This window comes from Cheilinus undulatus, linkage group 16 (assembly GCF_018320785.1).
Source record: "Cheilinus undulatus linkage group 16, ASM1832078v1, whole genome shotgun sequence".
Taxonomy (NCBI): domain Eukaryota; kingdom Metazoa; phylum Chordata; class Actinopteri; order Labriformes; family Labridae; genus Cheilinus; species Cheilinus undulatus.
This window is the reverse complement of record NC_054880.1, coordinates 38,815,208-38,842,337: the sequence shown is the minus strand read 5'-3', so window position 1 is coordinate 38,842,337 and position 27,130 is coordinate 38,815,208. Positions and strand designations below refer to the sequence as shown.

Here is a 27,130-nt window from a genome sequence, read left to right as displayed (position 1 = left end):
AAGGCATCTTGTTCTTTTGTTTGAGCTCACTGGACTCATGGAGAGACCCCCCTATTTGACACAATGGCACAGCAAGAAAACAAAATCTGAGGCATTAAAGGACTCATTTTGGAGGACCTCAAGGACAGAGGAAAGCTGTCAGGAGTATTTTCTAAAGCATTGGTCAGAATTGGTCAAACTGTGTTTTCACTAAATGGTCTGATTCTTTTTGGTTCATTGAGGTATGCAGTAACTTGCATTTTAACGTCAAAACTGGGAAAGGTACCAAAATTACCAATCCATACCCTCCAGCTTTGTGGTATTCTTCTTTTGGGGATCCAAGTGTACCTACAGTGCCGTGAAAAAGTATTTGCTCTGTACCTTTTTTTTTTTTTCCCGTATTTGTCACACTTAAATGTTTCAGATCATCAAATAGGTTTAAATATGAGACAAAGAACCAGATGCAGTTTTAAGTAAAAAAAAAAAAAAAAAAAAACACATTTATTGAGGGGAAAAAAGCCATCCAAACCTACTTTGCTCTATGAGAAAAGTAATTGCCCCCCTTGAGTAATCATGAATGAACAGTAATTAACCACATTTTTTGGAAAGCTGATTTCATTTCACTAGCCACACCCAGGTCTGATTACTACCAGACCCGTTGAATACAGAAATCCCTTAAGTAGAACCTGTCAGACAAAGCCGAGTAGACTAAAAGATCTCAAAGCGCAACACATCATGGCGCCCTCTAAAGAAATTCAAGAACAGATAGAAACTAAGGCATTGACATCTATCAGTCTGGAAAGGATTACAAAGCCATTTCAAAGACTTTGGGACTCCACTGAACCAAGGTGGGTGCAATTATCCACAAATGGAGAAAACTTGGATCAGTGATGAACCTTCCCAGGATGGCTGGCCTACCAAAATGACTCTAAGAGCACAACGACGGCTCATCCAGGAGATCACAAAAGAACCCAGAGCATTATCTAAAGACCTGCAGGCCTCACATGACTCAGTTAAGGTCAGTGTTCATGGCATCCATGTTAGAGTTCCAAAGCCAAAACCACTGCTGACCAAAAAGAACACAAAGGCTCGTCTCACATTTGACAAAACAACCCCTAATCATCCCCAAGACTTTTTGGATAATATTCTGTGGAGTGACAAGATTAAAGCTGAACTTTCTGGAAGGTGTGTGTCCCATTACATCTGGAGTAACACTAACATTTCATTCCTTAAAGAGAACATCATACCAGCAGTCCAACATGGTGGTGGTAGTGTGATGGTCTGAGGCTGCTTTGCTGCTTCAGGACATGGACCACTTGCTGTGATTGATGGAACAATGAATTCTGCTCTCTTCAAGAAAATCCTGAAGGATAATGTCCGGCCATCAGTTCATGATCTCAAGCTCAAGCGCACTTTCGACAATGATTTGAATCACCCAGCAAGTCCACCTCTGAATGGCCTTAAAAAAATAAATGAATTAAATGAGGTTTTGGATTGGCCTTGTCAAATTCTGGACTTGGAGCATGAGATGCTGTGGCATGACCTTAAACACGCCAGGGGCAGTTAGATTTTCACATAGGGCCAGGTAGGTTTGGATGTTTTTTTCCTCAATAAATGAAATTATCATTTAAAAATTGCATGTTGTAATGACTTAGTTTTTCTTTGTCTAATATTAAAATCAGTTTGATGATCTGAAACATTTAAGTGTGAGAAATATGCATATACCCATAAGAGTGGAGCTATCCTTACTGCAGTCCACTTAAAAAATAAAGATCATGCCTCTTTCTCCATCATTTTGCCATAAATGCGCACTTTAAGGAAACAGTGATATACTGTTAAGCAAAACCTTGTGGGGTACTAGTTAGATTGAAAATGGCAACTCAGGTCAAGAACAAGGCCAGTTCTAAGAGCTGGCTTTTTCATGTGAATGACATGAGCCAGCTCCCATTTAAGAGATAGCTTTTTTTTTGTTGTCTAGGTGTAAAAAAGCAAAATGATACGAAATGGAAAGCCGTTTAGGAGCTGAAAGACCAGCTCTTGCTACAAAGTAGAGCCAAATGGTCCAGATCTCAGAAAGAGAGCCTGAATCCCCATCAATAAAAAAACTCTGAATGCATGTTAGCTGTGAAAACACAAGCAAGATCAGGGAATTCTGTACCAAACCATGCCATACAATACTCAAACAAACTGGGCCACTTCTTGGGAATGTACCATACAGCTCAGTTATACCTGTTTATACAGTAACTGCTCATTTTCTCTGGCATAACAGAAAAGGATGTCCGTCAGCTTGGTCCTCACATCCTCGTCCTGGAAGTATCGGATCTCAGGGAACCTTCAGCATGAAAAGAGAAAAAAGAAAAGGGGGGGGGGGGGGGGGGGTTACTTCATCTTTACAACAGGTGTAAGGTCTGGAAGAAAAAGTCATTACACAGAAGGACAATGGCACTAACGTCCTCAGCACATCCTGTTTGATCATCCCCTTCAGCTCCTTATCTTGGAAGAACTTGTTCCACAGGCTCTGGACAAGGTAAAGGAAAAATCACACAAACGTTACAGAGAGAGCAGCGGGACAAGAGGAGACATAAAGGTACTATAATAGTGACAAAAAGAATCAATTCACTGTGAATGACTAGAGAAAAAAAACATCAATCAATTAAAGATGGATGGATCAAGCTTTAGATGTCTCTTTTAGACCACAGACAACTGTGTGTCAAGGTGGTAAACTGTTATGATAGATCAGCATAAAACACAAAAAAAGCTGCTGAATAACATAGACCTCTTTTCTACAATGACATGATAGCGGGAAATGTCACCATAAACCTGTGGAGTTTCTTGAAATAAGAGGTGTAATCTTAAATAGTTTGTACATCTATCAGCACATTACTGGAAAATTCTAATGGTGCATTTTGAATTGTGTTGTTTGCAGAGGGATTAAACACAGGTTTAACCTGCTAAGGTTCAGACAAAAAGACTCAAACACTGGAAATGAGAGTGCATTAATCAACAGGACGTGTACTAAATGGTAGGGTTTTTGTTTTTGTAACAGTATAATTAGAGCCACATTAGAAACTCTTTTCAAGGAAACTTTAGGAAACATTATGTCACCTTAAGTAGACTGCTATAACAAAAGCCATAGCAGCATCTAGTTGCTAATGTTGTATCATGTTATCAGCTTATTAGAACGTATAATCAAAAGTAGTTTTCAACTAAAAGAACAAAAACACTTCTTGATTATTCTAAAAGACTGACAACATCTATAAGCTAGCCAGACATGCTAAATTCCTTACAGATCTCTTGATGAATCTGTTAAAGAATCTTTAAATATTGAGTAAATAGTCTGGTTGTGTTCTGCTTAAATGTTTTACAAAAATATGAAACTACAGCCTTAAAAAGGAAGAGACATGACACACACGGACACTCACCCCTTCATCCTGGGACAGTGGGTTGTTGATCACCAGGTCTTGCTGGCCCGCAGCTTTACGAGGGTTCGTGATGTGCTGTGGCAAAAAAAAACGCAGAGGTAAGCAACAGTCGACTGATAAATGAGCCATCGGTTCTTTTAGATTTTCACTTCTAGTGGTGCATAAACACAGTCTGAGCTGATTTTCCTTACACGTCCTTACAAAATGTATTCCTCCCTTGGAGGTTTCCCCTTTAACTGGTTTTATAAATGAATCATGGTTAATCATGAATAATATGGCTTTTTTGAAAAAAAAAAAAAAAAGAGTATTAAAAAAACCTCTTTACTATGAAAGTGAAAACAGATTTCTACAAAGTAATGCCAATTAAATAAAAATGTAACGTAAGATAAGTGGCTGCATTAGTTTCGTCGACTAAAACTATGACCAAAAATGTTCGTTGACAGCCTTTTTGTCCATGACAAAAACTAGACTAACACTAACAAAAATAGATCTGTGATGACTAAAACTGACAAAAAGTAAGTTTAGTTTTCATCAAGATGACTAAAACTAGACTAAAATCCGTGATATTTCTCCTCTGTGGGTAAATCTGTCAAAAAAACAATGCAGCTGTGCCAATTCTGCCTCTCAGCTGTAGAAAGCACCCAGGTTTAGCAGGGTGCAGAGAACACACTACCATGATTTGGTACCAGATTTATGCAAGACAATAAATGCTTGGACTAAAAGTAAAGCCTAAAATGTGAGGACTTTTTATTGACTAAAATGAGACTAAAATGTTTTGTGTTTGTCGACTAAAACTAGACTAAAACTAAAAAAGATAGAAATTACTAAAATGTGACTAAAACTAAAAGACATTTTGTCTAAAGACTAAGACTAAAATTAAAAATAGCTGCCAAAATTAACACTGTTGCATAAAAACATCATAGACCGTCATATACTTTTAAAAACAAATTCAAACAGGCTACTCTTTCCTTATCAATTTATTTAAAGATGATGTTTGAATACACCTTCAGACAAAAAAAAACAACCACTGTGTAAAGTCTTAACAAATCAAATCAGACAATTTTACACTCCCAGACTTGGGTATGGTTGCCAGTCAGTGTGGCTGTGTCAACGACTAAAACTAAGGATATTTTGTCTCTGTTTTTATTTTAGTTAGCTTTGTAAGCACACTATACAGTTTTAGTTAGTTTTCTTTTTTTTGTTGTTGTTAAAGCTTAGTTTTTATTTAGTTTCAGTTAACTTAAATGATTTTTGAATTTAGTTTTAATTTTTTTAGTTATTTATAGTTAACCATAATAGCCTTGGTTGGAGTAATTGATTATTTTTATATTATTCAATGTTTGTATGTAAATTACATGTTCACTGTAGGAAAAGTGCTATAAAAATAAGGTCTGAATAATTGTTTGGAAAAAAAAGATGAATAACAAATCTGAAGATGGGCTTGGCCTTTGGCATAGTACTGTATTTTATATGAGACTCATTCTGAAAATAAATAGCATTTTTGAACTTTGTCTGTCATGGACTCAGCCCATTGTTTATTTCTTATTTTTTTTACTTTTAAGTTTGGGAAGGTACTCAAAATAATTAAATAGAAAGTCAGTGACCAAATGCAATAAATAATTCTGACCCACATTTCTATATAGATAATACATGGGATAATCATCAACCCTAAGTCTCCAAAAACGTCCTCAAGAAACACAAAAGCTGCTGCCATGATGTCCTGAATGAGTATTTTGTCATCACACCGCCACAGGGTGGCGCTCTCACCGTCTCTTTGATCTTCTCATATTGAGCTCGGAGCTCCTTGGTCTTGTTGATCCACTGCCCCTTATCTTCAGGAAGAGCCTCCAGATAGAGCTGCACACAGACAGGGCACAGGTCAGACTAACACCCCCTCAGAAGACTCTTAGCAGTCAGAAACATGCAGAAAATTCACACTTTCAAACTCCACCAAGAAGCTCTGCATGCTGCCAGAACTGAATCTTTTCGACAGCAGGGTAAACTGCCAAAGCCACGTTAATCAAATTCGATAGAAGTGCTTGATCCATTTGGCAGATACCTTCCAGCATACGCTCCGAAAGCGGCTGCTCCTCAGTCGACCATTGATGCCTGCCTGCCGGATCCGGGCCAGGTAATTACTGTTGAGGAACAAGTCGTCCCATTCTTTCCTGCACAGAGGACGAAGAGATTTATGAGCTCCTCACCACAAATTGGGAACGGTGCTCCATCTAATGTGTCACCCAGCGGTGCACCAGTAGGCTGGAGCAGAGCGCTGGGCCAAGAGTTTATGGTACACACTCACACACACGTGAGAAAGTGCTGGAAACTCACCTGTATGAGAGGAAGGTGGACTGAGGCTGTGAGTAAGTGCTGCTGTCAAGAGATCCTCCTGTTTAGAGACACACAAACAGCCACCAGAGGGCGACATAAGCAGACAGAAAATGGGAATCGATCATTTTTAAAGCTTGTGAACGATTTAAAGAAAAAACAGAACATTTGACAACAACTGTAAAGGAAACTAGACTTTCACTGCTTCCAGCTGACCCATTGCTTTTTTTAAAGGGTTATTTTCTTGCGGTGCAGTCAAGTGAGAAAAAGGCCAGCAGCAGGAGTAGTGACGAAGAGGAGGGTGTACTGTTATACTCCTCTTTGTCTTTATTAGAGGTAATAAGTCTAATTTGGCCTGCAGGTGAACATGCACTCAAGGCGGAGAGCTGTCTATCAACATTAGTTACAGGAGTGGATCATTCCACAGGGACGCTCAGCATGAATATTCATCAGTTCCACAACATGCCAGCACTCCGATATTTACTCTCACGTAGACATAAAAACAGAAAAACACCCTCAGCCCGGGGGTGTCGCCAGACACGTCTGTGACTCACGCTTCAGAGCTAGATCCAGATTTATTTTTTATTATCTGCTGAGATAAAGAACTTTAAGGTAATGTGACCTTCTTTCCCACTCTATGACTCGACTGCTGGTCAAGATCCTGTCTGGCATTCATCGCTCCTTTAACTTCAAATAAAGGCTTAATACTGAAACATCAATCTGTGAGGGAGCAAAGGCACAGCTCCGTAAAGTCAACTGTTTGAATCATCAGGTGAAAGCATCCCCATTTAGCTAACATTTTGTCAATCAAACGAATGTAGTTTTCTTTTAAGCCATCATTGCTTTCAAGGCCATAAACTTAACAAACCCAGTCTCGTAATAACCTCTGTTTTATGGCGCATGCAGAGTAAGATTTCATTGCCTGATTCAATCTCTAACACACACAGGCTAAAACGTGGGGTGACGTCTTCCCACTCTGATCTGACAGATCAGTTCACCAACACTACGCAGAAGTTTTTTTTTTTTTGTTTTTTTTTTTAAGATTTATTTTTGGGCATTTATTTGATAGAGGAGGACAGTGGATAGAGACGGAAACAGGGATGAGAGCAGGGGAGAGACATGCGGTGAAGGGCCTCAGGCTGGATTCGAACCCTGGCCGTCCCCGTACACGGGGTGTGCCTTAAACAACTAGGCCACCTGCGCCCCTGTGCAAAAGTTTTTACAAGAAAGCTGGCAGGAAAAAGGCCAAGTGATGCTTGTGTTCATAAACGCAGCTCTTCCATGTGTGAGGGAAGTTTAGTTTATGTGTGAAAGCACTTTCAGGCCACAGACCACTCTGATCATCAGTTAAAAAATATCCTCAGCCAGCTCACAGTTTGCTAGACAAATATGTATTTAGCTATCATTATATACTGAATAATACAGAAACATAGTATGACAAAGAAGGCTGTTAACATTACAAATCAAGTCAAATAATCCTAACAGAAGCTGCATTCATGTTGCAGTGACCTCAGTCTGATTCTGTTTAATCAGATCTGATTTTTAGGGCAGTTTGAAAAGTACAAGTCACACTGAAACCTGATCTTTTCTGATTAGATTTTGGCTGCTTTTATATGAAAATATTGAACTATATATAGGAGTCTGACACAGGCCACATCCTAAAACGCCGTAAGAAAAGAAATAAAAATATCCCCAAAGTTGATTAGAATTAGAGTCATAAAGGTTAGCAGTGTGAATGCAGGCTTGGTGTTCATTAGTGACAGATTTTCTACTTAGAGTGGAATCATATGCAGAGGTCCTCTCTTCTCCACTGGTAAAATGCTAAACGAAGCACATAACCATGTTGGGGGGTCAGCCACTTGGCAGCCAAGGTCAAGCTCGACAGTATCGCTTTTGTCCAGGCCTGTTTCTAGCATTCCGTGTTTCTTACTGGTGAATCCATCTTGCAAAGCTCCTGTCTAAACAGTTCGTGCCCGGTTAGAAAGTGACAGGACCAATCAGCGTAGAGGGGCAGTACTTTTGGGTGCAGCGGAGTCGTGATGTATGCAAACAGCAACAAGAGGTGCAGTTATGGCGGAAGACTAGCGCTGATGCTGCTAAATCATAAGTATTATCAGAACTTGACGACATTTCTTTGTTAAAAGAATAAAGAACAGCATTGAGCTGTCTTCTTTTCAAAAAAATGACTAAAGTCATGTACTAACATGTCTACAGTCACCATGGTTTGTGTTTTGCAGTTCTCTATGGAGTTTACTTGTCAGTTGTGGCGCACTAAAGTTTGGGGCTACAACATCACGTGTTTTGTTGCCCTGATTGGCCCATAAAGATATGACAGACAGAACGTTCATCCAATCACCCTCCAGGTTTTTTTTTAAAAGCTCTGCCCTTTCCCAAACACTGTCTATGGTAGGTTTACCAGGATGTGTGAAACAAATTTATCTGGCATAAAAGATTAATGACCAGAGAATGCTGACGGCTTTTGAGCTCCTGGGACGTCCACAGCACAACCAGGGGCTCGTGACAAACCCTGCAACCTGCCTGGAAAGTAATCTAGACCAGTGTTACCCAACCATTTTCCTTGGAGACGCCCCCCCCCCCAAGGACCCAAGAGAGAAGAGACACGCTGCCACCAAAAATCAACATAGATTTTAATTGTTTCACTGATAAAACCCTAAGAAAGGCCTATGCATGCTTCTCTTATCAAAAGACCTTTCTACAATCTATTTAATAACTGCTTAATCATGGTTTAAGCCAATATCTGAAAATCTAATTTTGGCAACTTTAGAGCAGACAAAGACAATGCTTACTCACCACATCCACTCCTTACATGGTCCTACTGCTGTGTTATTTTTTTCATCAGGTTATTTTCCCATGCCCCTGGTGATATGTAAGGACATCCAGAGCACAAACTGGACTGTGTCAGTCCTCTGCCTCCCCTGAGCTTAATTGCCATTACACGCCTCATTTTACCATCAATTTTTGGTCCAAATGTGCCTTAAAGTTCTGCATGGTACTGTTTGTTTGGCAGGTGTGGTGCATGGTAATACATCTTAGTCATGTATCTATAATAAATGAGTGTGCAGTAGTGCTGAAATGAGAAATAGAGGGGGAGGAGGGGAATTCAGCCACATAGGATTTGATGGACTAAACTCTGAAATTTCTACATGAGAGCTGACGTACTGTTGCGGTTCTTGTTGAAATTGTTGAGGGGATCTAAGCCCGTCTCCTGCTGCTCGTCTGTCTGGAGAGGGTGGCGGGTCTCAAAATTGGGGTGCTGCATGACCGCGACCCAACCGAACCTGCAGCAAATGAAACAGAGACAGGAGGAGAAGAAAACAGAGAAGAAAGAGGTCTGAATTTCATCTTTTGTTGTTCTAATGGAAAAGGAAGGAGAGCTGAAGAGGAACACAGCTACAAATCAAACTTTAGCAGCTCCTGTCATGTTACACGTGACTTTTGAACTGAGAAACACTTTAAAAATCTCCAAACGAGCTTCCCTAAATACTAACTACCTGATAGGGACGCTGACCTTTGATCAGAGTTGTGCTGACACGCATCTCCCAGTCTTCTTGAGCACATGTTTTCTTCTCTCGCTAACCCTGACCTTTTTTTTTTTTACAAAGGGCTGCATGTTAAATCTATCTCAAAGTCTGTCTCTGCTGACATTCAACATCCATGAACTGTTTAATGTCAGGACTTACTGTCACAGTCTTGTGATTCTCCTCAGCCACGACTCAGAAGAAAAGACGACTCTGCAGGAGAAAGAAGAAGAAGAAACAATAATGAAAGTAAACACACACAGCACACGGGGAAATAAAGAACAACGATGTGAAGGAGAGAAAAATGAGAAACTGTTATAAAAGGAACATATAGTGTTGGTAAAAATGGAACAAACACTGACAGCAGAAAAGAAAAGCTGGAATCACATAACATATCCTCTGGACTGAAATTCAATATAGCCTCAATATCAAGGAGGGAGTTAAAAATAAACTTTATAGCATATGTAATGACAGAAATATCATAAAGATTTACAATCTGATTGACCATACTTATGCAGCACAAACTGGAATATACCATATCCTGGGCATACTGAACATATTTAGACTATCAGTGAATATTAGGCTCATGTTTCTCCAACTTTTGTGTTAAACTTTGTTGCATTAGATCAATGTTACTCAACCCTGCTCACTCAAAGAGCCAAATTGTTGAAAAAAACCTTTGAAAGAGCCACAACCTTAGTGGTGAAAATTGAAAAAAATGGTCAAAAAGCAGCAAAAAAGTGGCAAAAATGGGTAATTAGAGGCAAAATGGATGATAAGTGACCACAAAATGAGTTACAATTGGCAAATATGGTCAAAAAGTGGCAAAAAAAATAAAAATAGTGAAAAATTACTAAAATGGGCAAAAACCAGCAAAACAGTGGCAAAAGTGGGAAAAAGGTGACATTTAATGGCAAAAGGCAGCTTAAATGGGGAAACAGTGGCAGAAAATTGCAATATAAAACAGCAAAAAGCAGGATAAGGGTGGCAAAAATGGACAAAAATTGGGAGAAATGGGCTAACAGCAGCAAAAAATGGATAAAAGTGGCAAAAATGGACAAAAAGTGTGAAAAAATCCAAAGAAGGGCAATGGAAATATACAGACTAAAAAGAAAGGTAAGAAAGTAAGAAAGTAAGGCTAATACAGTCAGTGAAGAATGGCTTCATTCAAGAAAAAGTACAACATGCTTTCGTGACAGTTTACATATAATCTGTGCACTAAATATTTTAACGAAACCTTCTCGTCTTCACTTAACAAATTTGATGGTAGGAGTGACTTAAAAAAAATCTAGTATGTACAGTCTTAAACTGAAAATGCATGCAGCGTCTTATTTTGAAATTAGACAAAAAGTCCAGAAGGTGAATGATGATATCCATGTGTCCATGACTGCTGTGTTTTTATATATGCTATGGTAGCAGATTTTAAATAATAAAATCAGACAAAACTTCTACTATATGACAGAATAAATCAGCAAGCATTAGAAAAAAGTGAGAAATATTAATAAAAACTCTCAACATACAGGAATTTTCATCACATCTGTGGAAAAATATAAAGGTCAGTCAATTACTGATCAACAGAACATGTATTTTTGTACTTAATTTTTGCTGATCTTTTTCCTGCACACTGTGTCTGAAACTGCTGCAAAGCAAGCTTTCCCCAGAGTGGGATCAATAAAATGTTTTTATCTTATCTGGACTGGAGTTGTCATGATACTTGAATCTGAATTTCAGTAACAATGCTGGTGAAAACCAGATAATATTGATGCCACAGAAACAAAACAAGGGCCCTCCCAGGAACCCAAAGATGGTTAATTTAGATATTTCTGACTTCTAAACTGCACATTAGGAAGTAACTTCATCTACCAAAATAAGGGTTCATTCAGAGACGCTTTCTATTTTGTTCTGGTGCAGCCTGATACTACAGTAGAAACAAAAACATTTTTCCTCTCTTTAATCTACACTCTGTGCCCCACAATGGCAAAGTGCAAACAGAATTTTAGAAATTTTTGCAAATGAATAAAAACAAAAAGCCTGAGATATCCCATTGCTATGACTATTACCATTAAGAAGGGTTGATATCCTTAATATAACATGAATATCCGATTAGTTAGCAGCGATTTCTGTGTCATTTAACTCTCAAGGTGGGGGGAGGAGTATACATGTGTCAAAGTGCAGCAACAACACTTGAAATTTAGCCCAGGTTCCTCCAATTCCTCTTGATCATTTCTGAGATGTTTCTACGCCTCGATTGGAGTCCACCTGTGGTAAACTAAACTGATTGCACATGATTTGGAAAAGGCACACAGCTCTCTATAGGAGGCCTCACAGCTGACAACGCATTTCAGAGGAAAAAACCAAGCCATGAGGTCAAAGGAACTGCTTGCAGAGCTCAGAGATAGGATTGTTGTGAGGCACAGTTCTGGAGAAGGCAACAAAAAATATATGCTGCACTGAAGGCTCCAGAGAGCACAGAGGCATCCAGAACTTACGTACTACTTCTCGACTGAAGTGATAGAGGCCCCATATCAAGGCACAATATTAATCTGAAAAGATGAACGAAAGCTGGAGGCGCTAGCTGCTAATGTTAGCCAACTTCACATCCCTAGTTTAGACTACCAGCAGGGTGTTATTAGAACAATGTCACTGAAAAGGTTAATCAAGAAGTAACGAGTAGTGTTTTTTGTTTCACCAGCCAATCCATTGGTTGGTGTGTGGGAGTCATTTCAGCCAACAAATGATTTATTTGGTTGACTACAGCCCTAAGAGCAAATCATCAAAAAAGAAAACATTCACAGTAGTAATTTCAGCTCTCATGTTTAGATGTAGACTGCAGTGAGGTGGGACAGACTGAATAGTACCATAATGAAATATAAGTTCCTCACAAAGCAGAATCTTAGTGTCGTTACAAGAGATCACACTGAGACTAGTGAAAAAGCTATTGGCGCTTAACCAGATGTTCAACCAATCAGACAGGCTGCAGGCCAGCAAGTGGCCAGAACTGGTTATAGTGTCAATAAATAGACCAACAAGTCAGCTTACACTAGCATATATACTCTGCCCTGTGTAAACAAATAGATTTTAGTTAGTAATAGATCAGTAGGTCACATTTACAGAGTTTTATTGATCACTGGAAATGTATCTGCAACGATGCTTTTATTACTGGCTCCAGCTCCTCAGCTGATCATTTTCTATCTTTATCTGATGAATCTGTTTTCACTGTTGGTTGAAAAAATGATCAGGAGACAGGGCTGTGGGCTGACTATTTTAGATTCAAACCATGAATCTATAAAGACGAAACACCTCGAAGTGAATTAATTAAGAGATAAATGATTAACTGTTTCAGATCCGGCTGTGAAAGGTAGGCACAATAATGCCTTACAAAACTATACCAGTACTCAGAGTCAATCCTTCTTCACCTTTCAAAGCAGGAAAGTTGAACTTTTTCTGTTAGAAATCAAAATCTAGGTTAACCAATCCTTCCTCCATTCTTCATCCGGCTCGGGATTATTTCCACGTTTATGAATACGGTTAGCCTAATACACAGGCCTACAGAATACACATGCTTCCACTGAGTGTTGTGTTTTCATTCGCCTTATTAATTGTGGAAAAAAAAGACAGCACAAAGGCGTCTCATAAACCTATTAACCGTGTGAGTGGAGCACGGCTCCATAAATCAGCTACACACTGCATCAAAACAGAAATAATTTTATATGCATAATGTATGTGGCTGCTTTCTTTGGAAACATCTGTTCTCCTCTAAGACTAATGCTCTCCTTAAGTCTGAGGGCTTTTTCTTTTTCTTTCCTCATAAAAAGGATATTATCCCATTGAATAATCAGAACTAATCCACAACTATAGGAGAAACTGAACAATATTGTGAATAAGTATCTCCAATAATAGCCTGTTTTACTTTGAAAGATTTATCCAACTCTCCTAACAACTACAAACACAACAACAGAATATCAACTCATATCATCACTATGTGACTAAAATTTGCATCGTACAAAGTGTCAAAAGATATTCTGAGGACGGCGTTTCCCTACAGGCCTGAAACACAACTAACACTTTGTCCCTTCTTTCCAAAAACAAAAATTTACAGACGCCTTTCCAGATCTCTCTGCTGCAAAGGCTTTGAGGAGAAATGTTCTAAGTCGACGATGCAGGTAAAACTGTGGTAGCCTGAAGCTACTCTTCCCTTAGCCTTCTTTAGAGTACAACAGTAAAAAAACAACGTCCCAACTTTCCTACATAATAATCAAGGCAAATTAACTTCTGCATAATTTAATCCACGGCACCTGGAGACACCTCAATAATTCAAATCGTTCATGAAATAATCAAATCAATACATAATGAAAAGCATAAATAAATCAACAGACAAATACCACTGCGTCCATCTGTTCTGAGGTAGAAGATCGGTGCCTGGATTTATAACAACAACAACATGGAAGCTAGAACCAAACTGGAGCCTTTGCCAACTTTATCAGGGTAACAGAATTTTACACTTGGACACAATACTAATTCAAATCAAATATCAATCCCAATCTGACACAAAGGCAACAAAAACATAATGGCTTAGTCAGGATTTGACAATACACTCGACTCACAATACGATATGTATCACAATACTGTACTCATGATGTTAAAACGATCTGTTGTGTGCTCACGGTCCAATTGTGTCTGACTGGCTGACTGAGTGAGTGACGATACTTTTAGAGCCATACAGAGTTGCATCAGCGGAGGAGTAGCAACATCTAATGGAAGTTCATGGAGCATAGTGGATCTCCGCTCACGCCATGCTCTGTTAACCCTGCACATCGGATGGGTTTGCCACACTCCATCTCTGTCATCAGGCAAATCCATCTTGAAAAGCTCCAATCTACAACATTGGTGCAGAACCAAACGCTGCTCAGACCAATCAGCATCAGCAATGGGCGGGTATTTTCTGTATTTAAAGCAGTGTTGATTTCGTCGACTAAAACTAGTTGTTTCGAACCGCACCACGACGCGATTCTTCATCCCCCACCCAGCTTGCTTTCACTCCAGCAACATCGAACCGTGCCCGGGCCCACTTGCAGGAGGCGGTATGCACATAGCTGGTTTACAACCCCGCCAAGGAGGAGAAAGAAGAAGAAGCTACCATGGCAGCCACTGGGGTCATGACCTGTGCAAAGATTGTTTTTGTTTTGACACGTCAAAAAGTCCATCCTGCAGCCACAGATGATTTAAAATCCCTTTTTAAGATGCAAGCAACTTCGCTCTTCGTATCTGCATATCTACATGCTGCTCAGAGGATTAAACGGGCTGGCGCTGTGCAGATACAGCGGTTTTTGAGGTGATGGGAGACTTTTATTGCCTTTGCACCTCCTCTCACTGACTCCAACTTGTGTTCATCTGTAAGGTGAGTAACAACAGACTCTTTATTGACTGAATTCTGATGATTTCCGCCCTTTAGTAAGGAAAGAAGTTTAGCTTTTTCGATGACATCATAAAGCTGATACGGCGCTCTGTCCCATATTCAGGCGTGGTTGCATTCACATCTCATCTGAACCGAGCCAGAGTCCACTTGAATTGCACCCGAGACCACCTCCCCAAGTGGGCCCGGGCGCGGTTTGTTTGCGTTCACACTACCAAAACGACTTGGACTTTGGGCTCAAGTGCACTCGGATCTGGGCCCCTGATGTGAAAGCACCCCAAGACCAACAAAAACAGATCTGTGATTATTAAAACTGACAAAAAGTAGGTTAAGTTTTCATCAAGATGACTAAAACTAGACTAAAATGTGATGTAGTTCATTGGACAACCAAAATCCCATGACATTTCTCCACTGCAGGCAATTTTGTTTAGTTTTAAATCTTATGGTCCACTTAAGAGCCTACAACAAATCAATTTATTTTTTTGGATACAGTCTTCATTATCCATCTAAATGGACCAAAAAGAGACAATAGAAAAAACTGTCTAGGTGCCTACACAGCGCAGTTAATCTGTAGTCTGGACATGGAGGTGTGAGCATCTCCTGTGCTGACTGCAGCTAAGAGGGACTGCTGCGCAAGGAGTGGACTGCCTTTCAGTGCTTTGGGACAGGGAGGGGCCCACGGCAGCACCCGCTGCTCAAGAGGTGCTACAACGATACGTGCTTTCATGTCAGAGTCTTCAAAAGTCTCCAGTAACACCAGAAAAAGTTGCTAGATTTGTCGCTAGTTGCTTTTTTGAAAAAGAGTCGCTAGAGGGTCTGAAAACTCGCTAATATAGCGACAAAGTCGCTAAGTTGAAAACACTGCAAGGAGGTATGGCTACAGTAACAACCAGCTATCCACCTCAGCGCGCTGTGAATGACTCTGCCAGGAAACCAGCCCAACCAGTATCATTCTCCAGTAACAAAAAATTGATTTTTTTCACTGGTAAAAAAATAACTCGCCAGAGTGGCGAGTGGTCTTAAAAATTTACCAGCCAGAGACAAAATCTACCCATAATTGGCGAGTGGCGAGTGTTAGTTTTGGACCCTGTCTGTGTCTCTTCAGCGTTTCAGCTGTAGAAAGCAGGGACCCCAGCTTTGGCAGGGTGTAGAGAACACACTACCATGATCTGGTACCAGATTTAGGCAAGAGAATTGAACAAGTAAAGCCTAAAGTATAAGGACTTTTTAGGGACTAAATTAGACTAAAATGTTTTTGAGTTTCTGTCGACTAAAACAAGACTAAAGCTAAAAAGGGTGGAAATGTCAAAATTAACACGGATTCAAAGCCATTCGGAATGACTGCCTCTGTGCGAGTTCTTCGGATGTAGCTTTAGCAGAACTGAACCACCTTCCTGTATGAACTAAAGACTAAAAACAACACCAAAAGCTTTTCATGATATAAAAGGTGTTTCTGCTCTTTTACTAGCCTGCTTCAGGATGAGTGTGTGATCGGCATGGTGGGAAAGGGTAAGTTGTTGTGAGTGGTTGTATACAGTTGCTGCTAGTGGAGTGATTAGCTCAGGCATAGCCACACCTGCAGTTTTGTCAGAACTTTACAAAGGTTTCCTGAACCTTCATTCTCTCATTGTGGTTCAGTACAGACAACCATAATCATGGGGAAGACTGTTGATTATCTTAATGGAAAGTTGAGTGAAGGGAAAATTGTGGTAAGAAAAGCTCTACAAGCAACATGGGTGAGCTCAGCCTTCAGAGGATTGTTAAACAAAGAAGATTCAATAATTTAGGGGAGCTTCACAAGGAGCGGACTGAGGCTGGAGTCAGTGGATCAAGATGGGCTACAAGTGTTGTGTTCTTAGTGTCAAAACACTCCTGATGCTATTAGCTATCTATCAGAAGATTTTAGAGCCTTTCATACTTCAATCTGCTGAGAAGCTTTACAAGGATACTGATTTCCTTTTCTAGCAGGACTAGGCACCTGTCCGCAGTGAAGCCAGAACTACCAGACTGGTAGTTCTACCAACTGGTTTTCTGACCATGGTGTTTGTACTTGATTGGCCAGCCAACTGGTCTGACCTGAACCCCGTAGAGAATCTTGGGGGAAATGTCAAGAGGAAGATGAGACACACCAGACTCAACAACACAGACACTGGGGTAGACCCAGGACTCACTGGGAGGATCATATATCTCATGTGGCCTGGGAACGCCTCAGAATCTACCAGAAAGAGCTGGAAAATATAGCTGGGGAGAGGGATGTCTGGGCTGACCTGCTTGGCCTGCTGCCACCATGACCCGGCTGCTTATTAAGATAGGCGACACCTGCTTGGGAATGAAGCCAGAATATTTAGAGCTTCACCTGCTGACCGGCTGCAGTTAAGTCCTAAATTTCACCTCCACCATGGGACATGGATCAAACTATAAGATAAGATAAGATAAGATAAGATAAGATAAGATAAGATAAGATAAAATATTCCTTTATTAGTCCCACAAGGGGAAATTCCAAAAACTATAAAATGAAATTAATTTTTGTCAAACGTGGAATCTGTCCTGCCAGTCAGATTTTTTTAGATATGTCGAAGTGTTTATCTTTCTTATTTAGTTTCAGTTCGTCATTTGATAATAGACAGGACGTAACGTTATGATCTGCTGCAAAGGAAAGGAGGAAAGGTGAGAGACAACAAAACAAACACTAACAACAACAAAGCTGTAAAACTATGCATATCATCTGCACTAAACTGACCAAAAAAATCTTTTGCTGTTACCTGAGCTGAGCTGAGGAATCTTTGACATCTTATTGCCAAAATTAATGTGCACTGCAGCTAGTGTAAGGCATCCATGATTTTGTATGTCTTGGCTCCAGATAACCTCACCAGGGGGAGTATTCTGGCCTCAACTCTGAAGGACAGAGAGAGGCACTGTCCAGTCAAAAGTGTCAGCACCTTGTTTGAGCCTGTAACTTTCCTCTAATTCTCTGTTTTCCCCACTTCATCAAATCCCTGCAGCATCACATTCTTCAGGGTCATGAGAACATTTCAGAGCTGCAGATCAGCTGCACAGCAAGGACTGTGGCAAAACATTCACTTTAATAGGTAGGTTTGTGTTTGTGAGCTGGCTTCACAGCCACATGCTGAAGTTGAACTGAAATAGGAAAAATACACAAAAAAGGGCGCCAGCCTGCATGGAGCTCATTGGTCAAAATGCACAAAGACTAAACTATTCTGAAAGTAAAACCAGATTAAAGTGTATTAAATGCTCTGCTTAAGTTGCCTGATGGATTTCCATGTAGGGACAACTGACTGAAGTATAACTGTAGATCCTTTGAAATAAACAAGGTAAACCTTGTTTGCAGCTTTGGAGAATGCTACCCAAACAAGGCCTGAGTTTCAAGAAAATCCTCATATTAGTATTCATTTGTTAACCAATGCACAAGTCCTCATTTAACTTTTTTGTCAGAGCAGTCTGATAGAAACTAGATTCATCACAACACGGGCTGTTTAGAAGGATGAATATTCAAAAAGGATTCTGAAGACAGAGCTGAGAGGAGCCGTCACTGGCAGCTACAGTCAGACTGTAGTTCAGTTAAAGCGAAACTCTCCAGCTAAACAAACTCACATGCCTCTACTTCAGCTCACAGCGAGAGCCCCGGAGCCTTCGCAGTCACATGCTCCGCTACAGGCTGAGAACACAGCGGGGAGCTCAACCCTGGAAAAATACCGTTACTCTCTGGATCATGACTGAATCAAGTGGCACATACATGGCAGAATTTATACCTGACAGATATCTATCTGTATAACTACAGTAGCAGATCAGCACCTTAGGGTACTTGCCTCCACCGGGAGTCACATGTTAGGATCTTAGGGCAAGCAGAGATGTCTGTTTGTGTGTGAATAAGTGGACAGTTTGCAGAAATTTAAAAAGCAACTTTCTTAGTTGTGCAACAGGTTCACAGGGATCATATTCTGTTTTACAGGATCTGGAACAACGTTACTAGATGATAGGGCTTTCACAATGCCAGACTTTTAAATGTGGATATCACACAAATATAACAATATCATACCTGTTTTGATACCATGAGGATGAAAATACAAATCCTGGTAGCTACTATACACGAACATCACCAACAATCCTGTTTTCTCTCTTCTCTTACAGCAGAAAATCCGACTGAAGTTCTGTAGCTCTATTAAGTATTCCAAACTTTAATGGATCATTATATTATATAATAATCAGAATTTTATCTTTTTAAAGCATGTGATTTTAAAAAAAGGATCAGTACATAACATACTTACAGCCTAATTATACCCAACATAAACTCACAGAAAACACATACTAGCCCTTTAAATACGCAGGGACAATTTGTAACTTGCAGGAACAGACAGTAAAGTTCAGCAACTTCCCCCACCACTGCCCCATTTCCCCTCTTAACACTCGTTAGTGCTGAGTCTAACAAAGACCGGCTATTGTCTCCCACTACCACATATGGGTCAATTTCTCTCCCTCCTTTTAAGACATGAAGACACAAAAAGACAGCTGTAGTCAGGAGGAGATTTTTCCACTCTAGCCTGCGGATACTCCTGTACTTTCCCGGCACACATATCTGTGCTGATCTGCTTCTGGGAAGTATGGGGAGGTGTGTAAAACTGCATTAAACCATGCAGGAAAAGAGTGCTGTTAGCAAACCTGTGCACTAGGTTGTCCAATTTTCCTTTAGTTTTCAGAACCCTGTGTTTTAAAGTGAAACAGTGTCTGCATTTTTAATGATATCATTGAAATGTGCAAACACTTGAAAACAAATACATCCTTCGCAGCAAAAACATCAAAGTTAATTCAACTTCCATAGTGTGAAATTAACAATTTGTCTGAGTTTTAATCATTCTTACAGGTTCCAGGTTAAATTTACACTTTGGAAAGTGATAATATTTTAACACTCTTGTGTTATTTTTTTCCACTCGTGGTGTTTTTTTGTTTGTTTGTTTTTGTTTTTAACAAATTTAAGTGCACTTTCAACACAATATTGTGTTATTTCCTTTTACATCTTGTATGAATTTTAAGTAGGGCAGGGCTATTAATTGAAATTAAGATTAAATTGCAATATGGCCTACCATCAAATTGCAGAAAAATTAAATATTTCTTATAATATATGTCAAAATGCTAGTTTAATACATTTTCTGAGACAGAGATGTAGCATTCAAAGGTAAGTTTTTCTACAGTAGTTTGCAAAACATCCTACCTTCCTTATTTTTGTATAGTATGCCTTATTAAAAATGATAACATAAAACATCATTCCCTTCAATAATAAAACCTGCAATAACCCAAAATAATCACAATTATGTTTTTTCAGAATTGTTCAGCCTTAGTTTATGCTACTAAATATTGTGAATGTTATATTATAGAATGACTTATGGCTTGTTTGTTGAGAAATAAATGAGATCAGGACCTTAAAAATAATTTCATATGAAATCACAATCCAAATAAGTAGGGGAAAAATAGCAATTCGATTATTTTTCCTAAATCGTTCAGACTTAATTTTAAGTACTGACATAGTGCAAGGCATTTTTCATGCTTATTTAGGACTGCCCCCTCACAACTGTTGCAAAGTCATGGCAAGGATGGATCTAAGAGATAAATGCAGAGCCAAGGCACACCCTCCACTGCAAATCGGCAAATTACCTTATACAGAAGTCTATCCACTTCCACAGGCAGGAAGTGACTGACTTAGTAGACAACTTCACTCATGGTGCAGAAGTGTTTAACATAAAAAAACAATAATCCAGCTGAAACAAGAGAAAAGGAATCCCAAGAGTGATCACTGTACAACAGAAACCATCTTAACTAAGGGTTGAGTGATGTTTTTTTTTTTTTTCAGAGCTGATATTGATACGGATTATTAGTCAATCATAAGCCTGATGATCAATATTTGGAACCTTATACATTTATCAAAACATTTAAAATGTACTTAATGTGTCAAAAGGAGAATTGCATGATTAAATAAATGAAGGAAATAAACATTTTATATCTGTCAGCATGAGAACCAGTACAGAGCAACACAGTAGCACCAGGAAAACAGGAAACGATGCTCACTGTGTCAGTGGCACCAGCATTAGACTATATTGGATATTATCATGTGACATCTAGCTAACCAGACTGCATTGTATGCAGGACATTAAGTGAGACTGTGGAAAGTGAAAATGAAGCTGGAGGGGAAGAACCATTTTGCAGTGGAACCAAAGTAGCGCACTTTTTGATTAATTTAGTTGACAAATTTCTGGTAAAATAAAATGCTGGTAATTGTCCAAATGCCAAATATCTGCATCAATAATTAGTCTGGTCGATTATCAGTCAAGTCCTAATTTAGACACATCTAAACGAATATAACTACATCTGAATATATCTAAAAAACATCTAAACACTCTGCCCAAGGGCATGCTGGGAAAATTCTGCTCCCAGATTTGAAATGTATCAACATTGTCAAATAACTCCAACACTGTGGGCCATTTCCTTCAAAGAAGAGTTGGAATTACACTGTGTAAGGCGGGGAATCAGTTAGAAAGGTTTAGATACTGTGGGGGTTAGCTGGCCTTTATTATAAGTAAAAACAAGATACTGACATTTTTAGTTGCTGCAACACGTTTAAACATCTTTCAACACAAAGTGTGAAATTCTGGTATTGTGTCATCCCTAAAAGTCTGCACCGTTTGAACCCACCAGTTTCTGACAAGTCAGCCTGAGGAAATAAACAGACAGCTGACTAAAGTAAGCAAACATGTCTGTAAGAGGAGCCGTTTTTAACAACTTTGCAAAACTCATGGCAAGTGTAACGGTTGAAAGAGAGACCGTGTTGACTAGTGACTTTCTGCTGCCCGTGTCTGTGGTTGTCGTAGTTACAACAGATGTCAAGAACAAAAAGTATCATAAAGCATGCTGCCCTTTTTCAAGAAGAACATTTCTGATATAATTTTGAGTATAATTTCAGTAAGTATACAAAGCAGCATCCGTTAGGACGCTTTCGGACCTCGACATCTGTTAGTGTTACGACAACCACAAATGCATTCTTTGGAAATTAGTTTACACGGTCGCCCTTTTAACCACAGCACCAGCTTTGACAATTTGGCAATATTTTGACGTAAAGGGCACGCAGTGTCCAAGATCCCTGCACCACAGATGATGACAACCAGAGCCTGCAGGATTATCGATGTAGGAAGGGCAGGACGCCAGGCAACTGCTAAGCTAGCTTACTGTTTGGCTATAAATGCTAACTGAAAGCTAAACTACATAAATAAATGTATCATGACGCACTTTAGCTGCTAAGTGCGAATGACTTTGACTATAGATGAAAAGACGCAGGAAGGATGTTATCCTAGCCTGCCTATTAGCAAGTTGCAACCGATTCGACACACGGGCCTGCCTTACTTCCGACACACATCTGCTTCGGAAACACGCACCACAAACTCCTAACACACCCATTCATCCACACAAAAACACAGGCTAACGCGTTAGCACACAGCTACAAGGGGATTCGTAAAGCCGCTGTTGGATCTCAGCGTGTTTCAAGTACCTGTTCAGATCACGCAGGACTCCTCATTCTGATCTGTCCAACTGTCTGCTGATTTGTAAACAGAAGCGGGTCAGGCGGATGTGCTGAAGACCAGCTGACTGATCATGTGACCAGGGAGCTGAAGCCGACGATGCCGCTGTCTGCAGGTACGCCGTGCTGCTGAGCACCACAGTAAAGTGTGAAGACGTCTCGTGATTTTTTTTAGCTGTATAAAAGCATCATTACATTGTAAATGGCATTTTATTTTGAAATCAAAACGCTTGTTGCTATAATAGCACGTTGTTACTGAAAAAAGTCAAGGGTCACCAGGTTGTGGATACTCATTGGCTACAACAGCAGGCCACGTGCGCTTGGGATTGTTTGTCAGCCAATAATTACTTGATCTGTTATTAGAATGACTAAAATCTGCAGTATTAGGGTATTAGTATTAGACCATTAAATCACTGTTCCATGGAGCTATTTTGTTTTTTTGTGCGCTGAAATACTTTTCCAGGTCAGCAGTCCAACTACACTTGAGGAGTTTGCTCGATTGGCTCACAAAAAGATAGTTTCCAGTTGAAAGAAGATATGAAGCAACAAGTAAGATTTTTTTATTACCTCCGCCAAGGAGGTTATGTGATCTGGTGGGTTTGTTTGTTTGTTTGTTTGTTAGCAACATAACTCAAAAAGTCTAGGACAGATTTTAATGAAATTTTCAGTAAATGTCAGAAAAGGCATAAGGAAGAACTGATTAGATTTGGGGACTGATCCAGATCACCATCTGGATCCAGGAATATTTTAAAGGATTCTGTAGTATTGGGAGATAGGACTGTACTGTTACCACTTTACACCAGGAGATGGCGGACATGAGTAAGTTATCCAAAGTTTTGGAGTTTATAGAGTTTGAAAGACGCACGCCTGGTCGAGGAGACGAGTCGGAGCATAACAGAGAGAAAGACAGCGAATTGAATACTCACGATGCTAGGAGGAATAGAGGAATATTCACCTGCTGCCATGACTTTCACAGGTAGTGAAGATAATGCTTTGCCTCACCGTGTCTCCACCCCACCTGGGAGGGAGTAATCGGCAAATTAGATTTTGGGAGTGATCCAGATCACCGTCTGGATCCAGGAATGTTTTTAAAGGATTCTTCACTATTGGGAGACAGGGCTAATGGCGGTGGTCTGCGCTCTCTGAGTGCTTTTTTTAGTTCTGTTTGTTTTGTTTTAATTCACCTTGGTTACCTCAAACTGGTGAAAAATATAATTCAAACCTGACCTCCAAAGTGTTGCAAACATTGTTGATTACTATTAAAGTATCATCATAACAAGTGGGTCATGCAGTCTAATGAACAAAGGCAAAATAATTAAAAGTGCCACCACTGAACAGAAATTTAAGATGCATTTGTGGGGAAAAAATTGTAAACCTTTGCTAAAATGAAATGCCAAGTGGCATAAAATGACTATGAAAAAAGGGTGACTTTGGTTTGAAAGTAGAGGGTCGCTGATATATATATATATATATATATATATATATATATATATATATATATATAAAGTATTAGCTCACCTGCCTTGACTCGCATATGAATTTAAGTGACATCCCATTCTTAATCCATAGGGTTTAATATGATGTCGGTCCACCCTTTGCAGCTGTAACAGCTTCAACTCTTCCGGGAAGGTTTATGGGAATTTTTTTTACCATTCTTCCAGAAGCATATTTATGAGGTCACACACTGATGTTGGACGAGAAGGCCTGGCTCTCAGTCTCCTCTCTAATTCATCTCAAAGGTGTTCTGTCGGGTTGAGGTCAGGATTCTGTGCAGGCCAGTCAAGTTCATCTACACCAAACTCTCTCATCCATGTCTTTATGGACCTTGCTTTGTGCACTGGTGCACAGTCATGTTGGAACAGGAAGGGGCCATCCCCAAACTGTTCCCACAAAGTTGGGAGCATGGAGTTGTCCAAAATCTCTTGGTATGCTGAAGCATTCAGAGTTCCTTTCACTGGAACTAAGGGCCAAGCCCAGCTCCTGAAAAACAAGCCCACACCATAATCCCCCCTCCACCAAACTTTACACTTGGCACAATGCAGTCAGACAAGTACCATTCTCCTGGCAACCACCAAACTCAGACTTGTCCATCAGATTGCCAGATGGAGAAGTGCGATTCGTCACTCCAGAGAATGCGTCTCCACTGCTCTAGAGTCCAGTGGTGGCGGGCTTTACACCACTGCATCCCACGCTTTGCATTGCACTTGGTGATGTATGACTTGTATGCAGCTGCTCGGCCATGGAAACCCATTCCATGAAGCTCTCTACGCACTGTTCTTGAGCTAATCTGAAGGCCACATGAAGTTTGGAGGTCTGTAGCGATTGACTCTGCAGAAAGTTGGCGACCTCTGCGCACTATGCGCCTCAGCATCCGCTGACCCTGCTCCGTCACTTTACGTGGCCAACCACTTCGTGGCTGGGTTGCTGTGGTTCCCAATCACTTCCACTTTGTTATAATACCGCTGACAGTTGACTGTGGAATATTTAGGAGTGAGGAAATTTCACCACTGGACTTGTTGCACAGGTGGCATCCTATCACAGAACCACGCTGGAATTCACTGAGCTCCTGAGAGCGACCCATTCTTTCACAAATGTTTGTAGAAACAGTCTGCATACCGAGGTGCTTGATTTTATACACCTGTGGCCATGGAGGTGATTGGAACAACTGATTTCAATTATTTGGATAGGTGAGTGAATACTTTTGGCAATATAGTGTGTGTGTGTGTGTGTGTGTGTGTGTGTGTATATATATATATATAAAGCCATATTATATTGTTCATGATTGATTTATAAAATCAATTAAAGGGTAAAAAAATCCAAGGGTGTATTTTATATGGGCACTGTATGTATAGAGTGTTTCCCACGCGTAGACAACACTTGGGTGGGGCACCCGTGTATATTTACAGCCACCCAAATACATTTGCGGACCTCTTTTTTCTTTATTTAATAATCTGTATAAAAGGAAATTTTTACTTGGTTCTATAAAATCAATAATATGAACTGGATACATTGCCTCATTTTCTTTGCTCTAAACTTCTCTAAAATTACCATATTTGATTGATATGTTAGTCACTCAGAAAAAATGTGTGGCTGCAAGTGCACCCTGTTTTTCAAGATGGGTGAAATACTTTTTGTCATTGCATTTTGAAAGGCTCTGTAGCCACACAAATGTGTATATAAAAATGTGAAAGTGTCTTGGGCCCAGTTATTAGATATCTTAACTATCACTTCATACTTTTAGGTCCTGCTGGGTGTTACTTATGTGTGACATGGTTTGGCCTATGCTTTGATGAGGCTGAAGCGTAGCTGTATTTATCTCTGCCAAGTCTGACTTCCTGTGTTTTTCTCGCTTTGTTCTTGTGCTGTTTTGTAATCATTTTGTGTGGGGTTTCAACGTTTGTTTGTTTTTTTTTTGCCATTATTATCTTCTACCCTTTCACTCTAGGGTGGGGGTTGTTAAATGCTACCTCATCAACAATAAGCCTTTGTACACACAGCTTACCTGCTATGATTATGGAGCATCATGTGACACATTTCAAGGTGTGAGTGAAAGCATTCGAGGATCTTTATACAACTTACAGCTGATGATGACTGTCAAAAGAACAGAAACACAAACTATTGTACAGATTGAAGCATGGATGGCAATCTCAACTGCCAAAGGGAGGTTTCAGTCTGCAGGAAACACTGGTTTAGCGTGTTCTACAGCAGTGCGGAACTGGATTTCCTCTTTAGGGATTAATGAAGGATGTCTTTATATTTTGAGAGGTTAATTGCATTGCATCATGATTTGGAGGGGCAGAACATATGGGTAATTAACACGAAACTTGCATGATGTTGTACTATAGGACTATATTCAACTAAACTTCATTTTTACAACTTCTTACCATTGAAAATGCAGCTTCTTTAGAAAGAGGTAAATATTTAACAAATTCGTTTTGGTAAAAAGTGAAGCTATTGAAGTTCATTTGAAATATCAGGATAAAGATATGAACCATTAAACGACAGGCTTATAAATACATCATGTTCCCTCCTAACTTCATTAGAAGCATAATAAATGCTCACTGCAGTCCTTGCATTGCCTCTTTTTTAGTCATTTTGAACCCATAAACTAGGCTTGAAAAATGACTTCATCTGTTTGGACAGCAGAGATAAAAATCAATCAGGAGATTACAAATTGCATTGCAAATTTAACATCTCACAATCTGCGCTCTTTGGGCTTTTTGTTGCAGGAGCTCTAAAATGTTTTATTTTAAAATAAAAGTAGTGTTTGGTTTATGGATAAACAAAACAGAAGTAACAGGCAATGCTGCATTTTGCATGAGGTTGTGGTGCATCACTCCACTGAGGAGAAATAAAACGGATCAGGAATAAAGGAGGACTCTGAATGGGGTCTGCAACATGAGGGTTAATTAACACCATTTTATGGAGACTTAATTGCAGCAATTTCTAAGGTCGGAAGAGTCAAGTTTATCTTCAGAGGGCTTTTATCAAGCACCCTTATCACAAACCCACAAACAAAACAGTATACAGACAAAAATAATAAACCAAAGCAGCAGAATGATTGTATCAGGGGGAAAAGGAGAAAATATATACAGGTGGTGACATTAAATAGCATTAATGAGCCAGATGTGTGTAGCAGTTTGTGTTGTGTGCATATGTGTGTTTGTGTGGTAGTGGGAGTTGACACAAAGCATAATGACCATCATCACCATTATCATCATCATCACCACAGACATGGCATTTCAAGAGCGCCATTATCATCATTATTATGGCTAATATTACTGATGATGAGGCTTTCATGGCCTCTTGTTGGCCCTGACTAAGGTATCACCATGGAAACGAACGGCAGAAAAGAGCATAGCTTCAT

The 27,130-nt window shown here is 39.8% G+C and overlaps 1 protein-coding gene across 3 annotated transcripts in view; it reads right to left on the bottom strand.

Moving 5' to 3' along the window:
* Nucleotides 1–22,311, bottom strand: part of tbc1d5 (TBC1 domain family, member 5) — a 51,443-nt gene extending 29,132 nt beyond the window's left edge. For 2 of the 3 annotated variants that reach the window (XM_041808190.1, XM_041808191.1), the window contains exons 1-9: nt 22,234–22,311; nt 9,431–9,481; nt 8,910–9,028; nt 5,733–5,790; nt 5,461–5,569; nt 5,169–5,258; nt 3,402–3,476; nt 2,430–2,497; nt 2,209–2,311 (exon numbers count right to left, since the gene is read on the bottom strand). In XM_041808190.1, coding sequence (XP_041664124.1) covers nt 2,209–2,311; nt 2,430–2,497; nt 3,402–3,476; nt 5,169–5,258; nt 5,461–5,569; nt 5,733–5,790; nt 8,910–9,009 — 603 coding nt within the window. In that variant the 5' untranslated portion in view covers nt 9,010–9,028; nt 9,431–9,481; nt 22,234–22,311. The remainder of the gene's footprint in view (nt 1–2,208; nt 2,312–2,429; nt 2,498–3,401; nt 3,477–5,168; nt 5,259–5,460; nt 5,570–5,732; nt 5,791–8,909; nt 9,029–9,430; nt 9,482–22,233) is intronic. The other variant, XM_041808192.1, reaches the window with a different exon arrangement.
* Nucleotides 22,312–27,130: the final 4,819 nt, after the last annotated feature.